Source organism: Panthera uncia (genome assembly GCF_023721935.1).
Source record: "Panthera uncia isolate 11264 chromosome B3 unlocalized genomic scaffold, Puncia_PCG_1.0 HiC_scaffold_1, whole genome shotgun sequence".
Classification (NCBI taxonomy): domain Eukaryota; kingdom Metazoa; phylum Chordata; class Mammalia; order Carnivora; family Felidae; genus Panthera; species Panthera uncia.
In genome coordinates, this window is record NW_026057582.1 from 52,687,400 (window position 1) to 52,700,658 (window position 13,259).

General features: G+C 33.4%; 1 protein-coding gene across 2 annotated transcripts in view; it reads right to left on the reverse strand.

Moving 5' to 3' along the window:
• The window catches only part of TOGARAM1 (TOG array regulator of axonemal microtubules 1), an 83,088-nt gene that overhangs the window by 4,628 nt on the left and 65,201 nt on the right, over positions 1-13,259 (reverse strand). For both annotated transcript variants that reach the window (XM_049612859.1, XM_049612858.1), the window contains 3 exons: positions 12,952-13,070; positions 2,029-2,218; positions 390-609 (listed from right to left, as the gene is read on the reverse strand). In XM_049612859.1, coding sequence (XP_049468816.1) covers positions 390-609; positions 2,029-2,218; positions 12,952-13,070 — 529 coding nt within the window. The remainder of the gene's footprint in view (positions 1-389; positions 610-2,028; positions 2,219-12,951; positions 13,071-13,259) is intronic.

Genomic DNA, 13,259 nt, shown 5'->3' on the forward strand with positions numbered 1-13,259 from the left:
TTATCGACTTTAATGGATCATGCTTTTAGTATCATGTTAACAACTCTTCACCAAGCCCTCAAGTCCTAAGGATTTTTACCTATGTTATCCTTAAAAGATTTACAGTTAAGTTTTACATTTAAATCTACAATCCATTTTGAGTTAATTTTGCACCAGATGTGAGGTTGAGGTAGGAATAAAAGGACTGAAAAATCAAAAATAAGAAAAAGTCAATTTAATGGGATAGTATTAAACTCTAAAAATAATTTAAACTACTGAAAATATCACAACATTAAATGACAAATATTTAATATCTATGATTTCAACATTATACAAAGTATATCATGTGTAGGACAGAAAGTATGAAAGTAAAGTCAAAATAATTTGAGTGCAAAAGTAAGATTTCTTACCTACATGCTGACTCAGTGCTTGAACAACATTTGTGGCAGCAGCATAGATGCCTGGATTCTTAGAATTCAGATTGTTATCTACTATTGCTGGAATTAGCATGTTGATTATAGGAGATAAGTTGTCTTTAAGCAAAGGAATCATTTTGTGCATTGTTTCTAGAGCCACCAGATTTACTTTACTATTGGAATCATGAAGCCGAGATTTAAAAGCATCAAAGATCTGAAAGTAAATTGGTAAATTATTTAATGTGAAATAATGTTTATAGCTATTTAAATTCTTTTTGGCATTCTATAGTATTTATGCTATTAATATACTATTTAAAAACATACACACAACATCTTATTTAACTTGAACATAGACAATAGGAATTTTATAAAAATTTGGATGTTAAATCTAAGTCTCAAACCTTCTTATAGCAAAATGACAAGTCTTCAAACATCACTCAGACATCCTAATAAATTCAGGTTGTGAAATTTGATTTAGTAGGAAGATGACTGATTTACCGTAAATGTGATAAAAATGCTATTTTTTGGAAGGTGTGGTTAGCTTAGCTAACTCTAAGAACTCAAGGAAAGTTTTCATTTTTATCACTATTCATAACAGAATTAGATATATAACAACCATAGAGATTTGATTTAGTTTCAGTTTGGGTTTCTTATGAGAATTTTATATGCAATTTCAGAGTTAAATTTTTACTACCTTTTAACCTGATTACTTTAACAATTATTCCTTGCTCTTTAGAATTCTTAACTTTCATAAGTTTAAGATATAAAAAGTGAATGATAAGCAAAATCTTTAGTCACATTAGGTGAGTGAAGAGCTATTCTATGAGGCTGATATACATATACACATCTCTCATAAAAATATGAAAGTTAATATATAAATAAAAATTTTCATGGTGAGAACAGTCTTCCCAAGAGATTTATTTTTACTCAACAGATATCAGAAAATGCAACTTTCTGGTGCCCATCACATGATAATATGGTACCTTTCTTCTGAAAATTAAGAGACAACATTACCGGAATTAAGAGTAGTTAATGGTATGCTGGCCAAGTTTAATGCACATAATACAAATTTAACATGGGATTTTATTAATAAATCACTAATGGAATTAACTGAATTAACTCTGAAGAAGCATAAATCATCTATGCTCTGGTACCACTAACATTTATTACTATCTTCTTTTCTATTGCTTGTTGTCTAACATTGGTATATAAATTAGTATATATAAGATTTCTAATCTACATATAAAAATTTTAATATCTACTCTTAAGTAATATCAGAGCACCTAAATGCCCTGGTTTTTAAAATATTTATTGATTCACTTGACATATATGCACTGAGAGCTCTGAGAATACAGAGCTTTCAGGTTCCAAGAGCTCTGAGAATACAGAGCTTTCAAAGAGTTACCATCTAGTGGGAAAATTCAGACAAATTAAGCAGCTGTTTTCTTATATTATTATTTTATTTTCTTATTTTTTCCCAATTACTTTGAATTGTTCTAGAAAGTAATTCATTCTTCTAAGCTTAACATTTTAAAACAATACATATAAAGTACTAAGAGTTAGGGCAATTTTTTATACTAATGAGCTATTAGCTACATATTGAAAATGAAAATTAATTTTGACAGTTCATTACCTTCACAATGTTTCCAACAACAAGCTCTTGATTGTTTTCAGTATCTGATAAAAGCTGCTTAATCCCATTAATACGATCACGGAAGTCTTTTGCATTTAATAAACCTGTTATGACTTTAATGTATTCAGCACTTTCTAAGGAATTGCGGGGAACTGATTTTCTGGTGATGTCACGAATTTCAGTTACTTCTCTAAAGTCAAAGAAAGGGAAATTTAATTTCATTCTTAATTTCCTATGAGAAACATAAACATAATACATCTTATTACATATATATTTCTCAAAAATTCACAAACTGATCTGATAGCCACAATGCTAAAGGAGGTCCCTGCGATCTCCCCTGACTTTGGTGATTTGCTAGGAGGACTCACAGGATTCAACATGTAGTTTTACTCACAGCTATGATTTATTACAGCAAAAGGATACAAAACAAAATAAACAAAGGGAAAAAGTGTAGGGGTCAAAGTCTGGAAAAAAACCAGCTATAAGCTTCCAGGGGTCCATTCCCAGTGAAGTAACATAGGACAAATTTAATTACTCCAGCAACAACCTGTGACAACACAGTGAAATGCTGTCTACCAATGAACCTTATTAGAGACTCCAATGCTCAGGGAGTTGGTCATGGTTGGTCCTCTGCCTAGGATATACTAAAATTCCAGGCTCCCAGAAGGAAAGCCGGTCTTCAGCATAAACCATATTGTTTGCTCAAATAATTTTGGTATAGTAAACTACTCTTCATCAGTTAAGGAACAGTGGCAATCCTCCTGAAATCCTAGTTCCTAGATGCCAACCAAGGGCTAACCTTGTAAGTAGGACTTTCCAAAAATAGTAGTCTCAGGCCTGCTATGTTAACTCAAAATAACCATGTGAACTTGCATGGGAGAACTAGAATCTTGACAGGATTTATTATTTCAATTACTATTACTAGCATAATTTTTTTTATTCCTATAAAGGGGTGACTCAATATGGCAGATAAATGATCCCTTTGAAAGAAATTAAGTCATGCAAATTGATAAGTCTTACAGACAATAGTAACAGTTGCCAGTTACCATTTCTGACTACCAGTATTAAAAATGATGCTAATGTTATCTTAAGAGCACTGGTTAATGAATGACTCAGAATCATCTTAAAAGTAGACACAGGATGGTGATCTAGAATGCAGATCTTAGATGTATTCATCCATTATTTTTAATTTATTTAAATAAATCAATCTGAGATTAATTTGTAAAATGGTTAATTCTATACAATGAGAAAAAACAGAGGATTAAATTTATATTTAAACTAAGAAGTATATGATACATAAAAGGTGAAAAAATGAAGAGTAAAACAAAAGAACACCACAAGAAGTCATCTAATTACTGATACTTGTGTTTAAAGATGACTTTTTTACTGTTCAAAGCAAAATGGATTTGATAGTAGAATAGCATTGAATATACCTTAGGGGGAAAGATACAGTAAGAGTGAAATGGAGAAACTCACTATGTATATATTAACATCAATACAATTTATAAAAAAGAATGCATTAAAATGATCATAGAACACAGATGCAAAGAACTTCAACAACGAAATACTAGCAATTGATGCAGCAATACATTAAAAGGATCATACACAATGACCAAGTGGCATTTATTCCAGGGATGCAAAAATGGCTCAACATCTCCAGGTCAATTAATGTGATACACCATATTAATAAAATTGAGAATAAAAATTGTATCATCCTCTCAATAGATAAAGAAAAAGCATCTGACAAAATTCAATAGCCATTCAACAAACTGGATTTAGATGGAAGATACCTGAACATAATAAGACACATATGATGAGCCCAACGCTAAGATCATACTCAATGATGAAAAGCTGAATGGTTTTCCTCTGAGAACAAGAACAAGATAAGGATACCCTCTTTTGCCACTCTTATTCAATGCAGTACTGGATGTCTTAGCCAGAGCAATTATGAAGAAAAAGAAATAAAAGTCTCCCAAGTAAGAAAGAAAGAGGTAAAACAGCCTCTATTCACAGATGATATACAGTTGGCCCTTAAACAACATGGGTTTGCACTGTGCAGGTCCACTTACATATGGATTAAAAAAAATTTTTTTTTAATGTTTATTTATTTTTGAGAGACAGAGAGAGCACAAGCGGGGGAGGAGCAGAGAGACAGGGAGACACAGAATCTGAAAAGCAGGCTTCAGGCTCTGAGCTGTCAGCACAGAGCCCGACACAGGGCTCAAACTCACGAACTGCGAGATCATGACCTGAGCCAAAGTTGGACACTTATCCAACTGAGCCACCAGGTACCCCACATGTGGATATTTTTTTAAGTTTATTTATTTATTTTGAGAGAAAGTATGAGGGAAGGAGAGGCAGAGAGAGAGGGAGAGAGGTAAAGAATCCCAAACACACTCTGCACTGTCAGTGCAGAGCCCAAGGCAGGGCTCAAACTCACAAACTGTGAGATCATGACCTGAGCTGAAGCTAGATGCTCAATGGACGGAGCCACCCAGGCACCCCTACATGTGGAGTTTTCATAGTACAGTACTGTAAATGTATTTTCTCTTCCTTATGATTTTTTTAATTTTATTTCTCTAGTTTACTATAAGGACACAGCATTTAAAACATATAATATACAAAATATGTGTTAATCAACTGCTTATATTATGTTTATCAAGTAAGGCTTCTTGTCAACAGTACGTAGTTAACTTTTTGGGGAGTCAAATGCTGTTTGTAGATTTTCAGCTGCATGAGGGTCAATGCCCCTAACCCCTGCATTGTCTAAGGGTCAACTTTATATAGAAAATCCTAAATAATCCACCAAAAAAACTCAGAAACTAATGAACAAATTCAGTAAAGTTTCAGGATATAAAATCAATATATAAAAATCAGTGGCATTTCTACACACTAACAAAAAACTATCAGAACAAGAAATTAAAAAACAATTTCATTTACAAATGCATCAAAAATAATAAAATACCTAGTAATGAATTTAGCCAAGGTAAAAGACTTCTACTCTATAAACCCTTGATAAAAGAAACTGAAGAAGATATAAATAAGTGGAAGATATTTCATGCTCGTGTACTGAATTAATATTGTTAAAATGTCCTTACTACCCAAAGCAATCTACAGACTGAATGCAATCCCCATAGAAATTCCAACAGCATTTTTCACAGAAATAGAACAATCTTGAAATTTTTATAGAACCACAAAAAACCTAGAATAGCCAAAGCAAGTCTAAGAAGAACAAGGCCGAAGGCATCATACTTTCTCATTCAAAACAGCAGGGTATTAGCATAGAAACAAACACATGTATAAATGGAACAGAATAAAGAGACCAGAAATAAACCCAGAGGTTAATTAATCCACCAATTAATTTATGATAAAGGGGCTAAGAACATACAACGGGGCAAGAATAATCTCCTCAATAAATACTGCCAGGAAAACCAAACAGCCAGCCATATGCAAAAAGAGTGAAACTGGACCTCTATCTTACTCTATACACAAAAATCAACTCAAAATGGATTAAAGACTTAAATATAAGACCACAAAACTCATAGAAGAAAACATACATGGTAAGCTCATTGGCACTGGTCTCAGCAGTAATTTTTTGGATTTGACAACAAAAGCAAATATAAGCACATAGGGCCATATCAAAGTTAAAGCTTCTGCACAGAAGAAACCATCAACAAAAATGAAAAGACAGCCTACAGAATGGGAGAAAACATTTGCATATCATATATCTGAATAGAAAGAGGTTAATACCCAAAAAATATAAAGACCTCACACAACTTAATAGCAAAACAACAACAACAAAAAACAAAACCAAAAACCTAGAAAACAAACAAACACCTACAAACAAACAAACAAACAAACAAAACAAATATGGGCAGAGGAACTGAATAGACATTGTTTCCAAAGAAGCCATACAAATGGCCAAGAAGTCCATGAAAAAGGTGTTCAACATCACTAATCATCAGGGAAATACAAATCAAACCATCATGAGATATTGTCTCATGCTTGTAAGAATGGCTATTATTAAAAAGACAAGCAATAACAAGTGTTGGTGAGGATGTGGAGAAAAAGGAAAAAGGAAGTATATAGCAATACAGGTCTATCTCAAGAAGCAAGAAAAATCTCAAATCAAACAACCTAACCTTACACCTAAAGCAGCTAGAAAAAACAACAACAAAACCTAAAGCCAGCAAAAGAAGGTAAATAATAAAGATTAGAGCAGAAATAAACGATATAGAAACAAACAACAACAACAAAAAACCAAAATAGTGGAACAGATCAATAAAAGTAAGAGCTGGATCTTTGAAAGAATAAAATTGATAACCCCCTAGCCAGACTTCTAAAAAAGAAAAGGGAATGAACCCAAATAATTAAAACCACAAATGAGAGGGGAAAAATAAAAACTAACTACACAGAAATAGAAATAATTATGAGAATGTTATGAAAAATTATATGCCAAAAATTATATGGACAACTTGGAAGAAATGGATAAATTCCTAGAAACATGTAAATTACCAAAACTGAAACAGGAAGCAACAGAAAATTTGAACAGATCGATATCCAGCAAAGAAACTGAATCAATAATAAAAACTCTCCAAAGATACAAAAGCCCAGGGACAAATAGCATCACAGGTGAATTCTACCAAACATTTAAAGAAGAGTTAATACCTATTCTTCTCAAACTATTCCAAAAAATAGAAAAGGAAGGAAAACTTCCAGATTCATTCTATCAGGCCAGCATTACCCTGATTTCAAAACCAGAGAAACAACTTCACTAAAAATGAGAACTACAGGCCAATATCCCTGATGAACATGGATGCAAAAATTCTCAACAAAATACCAACAAATCCATCTAACAGTACATTAAAAGAATCATTCACGATGATTAACTGGGATTTATTCCTGGGCTCCAAGGGTGGTTCAATATTCGCAAATCAATCAACATGATACACCACATTTATAAAAGAAAGGATAAGAACTATATGATCTTTTCAATAGATGCAGAAAAGGCATTTGACAAAGTACATTATCTATTCATGATAAAAATCCTCAAGAAAGTGGGGATAGAGGGAATATACCTCAACATAATAAAGGCCATACACAAAAAAACCACAGCTAAAATCATCCTCAATGGGGAAAAACTGAGAGCTTTTCCTCTATAGTCAGAAACAAGACAAGGATGTCCACTCTCACCACTGTTATTTAACATAGTCCTGGAAGCCCTAGCCATAGCAATCGGACAACACAAAGAAATAAAAGGCATCTGAATTCGCAAGAAAGAAGTTGAACTTTCACTATTTGCAAATGACATGATACTGTATGTAGAAAACCCAAAAGACTCCACCAAAATATTACTAGAACTGAAACATGAATTCAGTAAAATCATAAGGTACAAAAACAATGTATAAAAATCTGTTGCATTCTTTTACACCAATAAGGAAGCAGCAGAAAGAGAAATCAAAGAATCCATCCCATTTACAACTGCATCAAAAACGATAAGATACCTAGGAATAAACTTAACCAAAGAGGTAAAAGATCTATACTCTTAAAACTATAAAAACACTGATGAAAGAAATAGAAAGGATGTCTAGGTGGCTCAGTCAGTTGAGTGCCTGACTCTTGATTTCAGGTCACATCATGATCTCAAGGTGGGATTGAGCCCCAAGTCGGGCTCCGTGCTGAGCATGGATGGAGCCTGCTTAAGATCCTCTCTCTCTCTCTCTCTCTCTCTCTCTCTCTCTCTCTCTCTCTCTCTCCCTCTCCCCCTCCCCCTCCCTCTCTTCCTCCCTTCCCCACCCCCTCTCCCTGGTTTGCACCCTCCCTCATTTTCCCTCTCAAAAAAAAAAAAAAAAAAAAAAATTGAAGACGGCATAAAGAAAAGCATTCCACCCTAATGGATTGAAAGAACAAATATTGTTAAAATGTTTATACTAACCAAAGCAATCTACACATTTAATGCAATCTCAATCAAAATACCAACAGCATCTTTCACAAAGCGAGAAGAAACAATCTTAACATTTGTATGGAACCACAAAAGACTCTGAAAAGCCAAAGCAACCTTGAAAAAGAAAAGCAAAGCTGGAGGCATCATAATTCTGGACTTCAAGTTATATTACAAAGCTGTAGTGATTAAGACAGTATGGGACTGGCACAAAAATAGACACATAAATCAATGGAACACATAGAAAATCCAGAAATAAACTAACAACTATATAGTTGATTAATCTTCGACAAAGCAGGAAAGAATATCCAATGGAAAAAAAACAGTCTCTTCAACAAATGGTGTTGAGAAAACTGTACAGCAACATGCACAAGAATGAAATTGGACCACTTTCTTACACCATATACAAAAATAATTCAAAATGGATGAAAGACCTAAATGTGAGACAGGAAACCATTAAAATCCTGGGGGAGAATACAGGCAATAATCTCTTTGACACTGGCTGCAGCAACTTCTTACTAGATAGACCTCCTGAGGCAAGGGAAACAAAAACAAAAATAAACTATTGGGAATTCATCAAAATAAAAACCTTCTGCATAGTAAAGGAAACAATCAACAAAATTAAAAGGCAAACTATGGAATAGGAGAAGATATTTGCAAATGACATATCTGATACGTCATATGACACACAAACACACACATGAAAAGATGCTCAACATCACTGGTCATCAGAGAAATACAAATCAACACTACAATGAGATATCACTTCACACCTGTCAGAGTGGCTAAAATGAACAACACAGGAAAGAACAGGTGTTGGCAAGGCTGCAGAAAAAGGGGAACCCTCTTACACTGCTGGTGGGAATGCAAACTGGTGCAGCCACTCTGGAAAACAGTATGGAAATTCCTCAAAAAATTAAAAATAGAACTATCCTACAATCCAGCAATTGTACTACTGGTATTTACCCAAAGGATACAAAAATACTGATTCGAAGGGGCACATGCACACCAATGTTTATGGCAGCACTATCAATGATAGCCAAATTATGGAAAGAGCCCAAATGTCTATCTACTGATGAATGGATAAAGAAGAGGTAGTGTGGATGTATGTATGTGTTTGCGTATGCATATGTGTGTATAATATATACATGTATATAGTTATATGTATGTAATATACATGTGTATATAATATATATATATATTATACACACACACACACACACACAATGGAATGTTAATCAGCCATCAGGAGAATAAAATCTTGCCATTTGCAATGATGTGGATGGAGCCAGTGTATTATGCTAAGCAAAATGAGTCTGTCATTGAAAGACAAATACCATATGATTTCACTCATATGTGGAATTTGAGAAACAAAAGAACACAGAGGAAGGGAAAAAAAAGAGGCTAACCAGGAAACAGTTTCTTAACTATAGAGAACAATCTGATGGTTACTGGAGGGGATTTGGGTGGGGGAATGGGTTAAATGGGTGATGGGTATTAAGGACAGCACTTGTTGTAATGAGTACTGGGGTGTTGTGAGTGATGAATCACTAAATTCTACACATGAAACTAATATTACACTGCATGAAAACTAGAATTTAAATAAAAATTTGGATGAAAAAAAGGGCAGGAAAAGTGGAAAAAAGAAACAAAACCAGGACAGATTGAAAAATAATGTAAAAAAAAAAAAATATCAACATGATAGGCTTAAACCCAACCATATGAATAATTATACCAAATAGAAATGGTCAAATACTTTAATTAAAGGGGAGAGATTATTAGATAAAAAAGCAAGATTTAATCAGATATATAAATATATATTAAATATAACATATATTTTTTACAAAAACATACTTTAAAAAGACATACTAAGAAACACAAGTCAAAACTATAACGTGGTAAAGAATAATTATTCTGACATTGTAAAGTTATAAAGAAGACTTTATTTAAGACTGTGGAATGGGGTCATGACTACTGCAATATAGGAGATAGTCAGAAGGTGTTCAATTCTGAATGCAGTAAGACAGCTGGAATTTATAGCCAACAAGCAGACTTAGAGGATTCATGGATAAAAAGCCTGTGTAAAGTATAGCTGAAGAAAAAGTCTTTGTCATATGAGATACCCGTTTATACCCACTTGGAGAATAACACATATTGATGAGGAGGTGTTAAAACTGGAACCATCTTATACAGCTGGTAAGAAACACATTTCTAAATAGCCCATGTATTAAAGAAGAAACCACAAGGTATCCAACATTACTCCCATAACAAAACCAAAGACATCCTAAGACAAGAAAACTACAGATCCCAGGACTATAGACAAAAAATACCCACCTAATTTTAGGAATCCAACACCAGTGATATATTAAAAATATAACACTTCATGATCAAGTGCTACTAATCCAAGCAATACAAGTTATCTTTTTTAACATTTGGAAATCAATGACTGTAAACCATTCATATTAATAGAATAAAGGAAAAAATACATGATTATCCTAATAGACATGGAGAAATCACTTGACAAAATTCAATAACCATTCACGATAAAAACTCAAACTAGAAAGAGGAAGGAACTTTAACCTGATAAAGGACTTTTATGAATCTATAGCTAACATCATACTTAGTGGGAAAAAAACAAATGTTTTGTCCCTAAGATTAGGAATAAGGTAAAGATGTTTGTTCTTAATATTTGTATGCAACATCATAGTCAACATTCTAGTCATTGCATTTCAGACAGGAAAGGAAAAGAAATTAGAAACATACAGATTAGAGAAGAGGAAATAATACAAGTTGATCCTGGGCAATCTTGTGATGGCAAAAAATAAAGAAATGTAAAATGTGCCATGTTGAAAAAGCACAGCAGCCAACCTGAGGGAGATCTTAAAGTTGCAACAATTTGAAAAAGTGAGTAATGAATACTTTTTATAGATATAGATAGATTATAACCCATAAAATAAAATAAAAATCCATCCATCTACAATAATATAAATATTTGAATAAGTGAATACATGGAGGAAAAGTAGCAGTTTTCTTCATGAAAAAATTCAACTAATAAATGTAGAAGAAAAAGGTAAATAAAACATCACCATTAGACATAAATAAATAAATAAATAAATCCCACAATAATTGCTGCAGGCAAGATCCATCAATGGTTGCTAAGATTTGTAAACTACAGTATGATGAGAAACAGGAGATTTATATAGTCTCAAAGTATTCCAAAATATCTATTATTTATAAGGGGGAAAATAGTAATTTTGCAGTGAAGAAACCCAAGAGAAACCACCTTATCAGAGGATCAAGGTTAACACGGTCAGTAAGAAGGCACAGCAACATCATGCACCTCATGAAATGATGCACTGAGAAGGGTACAACTTGACTTTTGAGGTATTTTTTGTCAAAAAATGCATAACTTCAAATCTAACTGTGAAAAATGATCAGATAAATCCCAATTAAGAGACATCTACAAAATAAGTAACTGACCAGAAAGGGCTTGGTACACAGTATATTCTCAATTAATATTTAAAAAGCTACTTTTTGTTGGTTGCAAAAAGTTTTTGACCAAAATGTCTGACCCAGGATTTTATGTGATTATATATATATATATATTTTAAATATTCAATGACACTTTTTTTAAGTTTTATTTATTTTTGAGAGAGAGAGAGAGTGAAAGAGAGAGAGAGCACTCGCATACACACAAGTTGGGTAAGGGCAGAGAGCGAGAAGACAAAGAATCCCAAGCAGGCTCCGGACTGTGAGCGCAGAGCCCGACACAGGGCTCAAACTCATGAACCTGGAGATCATGACCTGAACTGAAGTCAAGTCAGATGCTTAACCGACTGAGCCACCCAGGTACCCCTGTGATTATACCTTAATGTGAAAAAAACGGCAGATTCTGATTCCATAGGCTTGGGAAGATTACAAAATTTGGATTTCTTTTTTTTCTTTTTTTTAAGATTCAAATTTCTAGTAAGTTCTTAGGGGATGCCAATGGGGCTGTTTTATGGACTGTACTTAGAATAGCAAGGTCCCAAAAGCATGTATTTTCACATGGATTTTAATTTTTTTTTTTTAATTTTTTTTTTCAACGTTTTTTATTTATTTTTGGGACAGAGAGAGACAGAGCATGAACGGGGGAGGGGCAGAGAGAGAGGGAGACACAGAATCGGAAACAGGCTCCAGGCTCCGAGCCATCAGCCCAGAGCCTGACGCGGGGCTCGAACTCACGGACCGCGAGATCGTGACCTGGCTGAAGTCGGATGCTTAACCGACTGCGCCACCCAGGCGCCCCTGGATTTTAATTTTTTAATAAAATGTATATTTTAGTTTATGAAATATTTCAAAAATATACAAATCTAGAAAATATGAAAGATACTTATATTATCTACCATGTAGTTTTAAAAATAATGTTTAAAATATATTTTAAAATATGCCAGAGATCATACTTTCAAAAGAAAAAAATTTTTAAGTTATATAATCAATCTATTACATGTTACATAATGTAAACAGGTTCCACAATAGCATATATAATTACATTCATAAAAATTTTAAGAGGATTCTTTTTCTGCCTGGTGGTGATTAGTTAAATTTTTCTTATAATGTCTGGATTTTCTAAAGTTTTTTTTTCTTTAATCATAATTATGTATTATTTTCATAATCAAGGGGAAAAAGTAAAGGCTATAAATTAATACAAAATAAATTAGAGTTGTCCAACACAGGCCTAATATTGACAAGTTCAACAGCACTTTATTAAACCACATTAATGCTTTAATAATGTTTAGTGCATATAAAAGAAAGTTGCTGTGAATATGCAATTCCCTTATTAAATCTAATTACCTCACACTTTCTAAGTTCTTACTTTCAACTTTTAAAACTCCATTCAGTTTTGACAAATATCCCTGGAATAGTTCATAAAAATATCCAAATGAGACTACTATCACTAGGGAGTAATTTCTCCAATGATGTGAAATATCAAATGAGCCTACCTTTCAGCTGAATTGAAAGCATCTCTAGAAACAAAGGATGACCGTGTATTTCCAACAGTACCAGTATGAGATCGTCTTCCTTTTGCTGAAGGAGTATCTAGTGGTATCTCTCCCAAACCCTTTAAGTAATATAAAGAAAGACAGTGTAATAAAAGTCTTTTTTAAAAATTTTAAAAAATGTTTATTTTTGAAAGAGAGAAACAGTGTGAGTGGGGAGGGGCAGAGGGACAGCGAGGTATAGAATCCAAAGCAGGCTCCAGGTTCTGAGTTGTCAGCACAGAGCCTGACACGGGGCTTGAACCCACGAA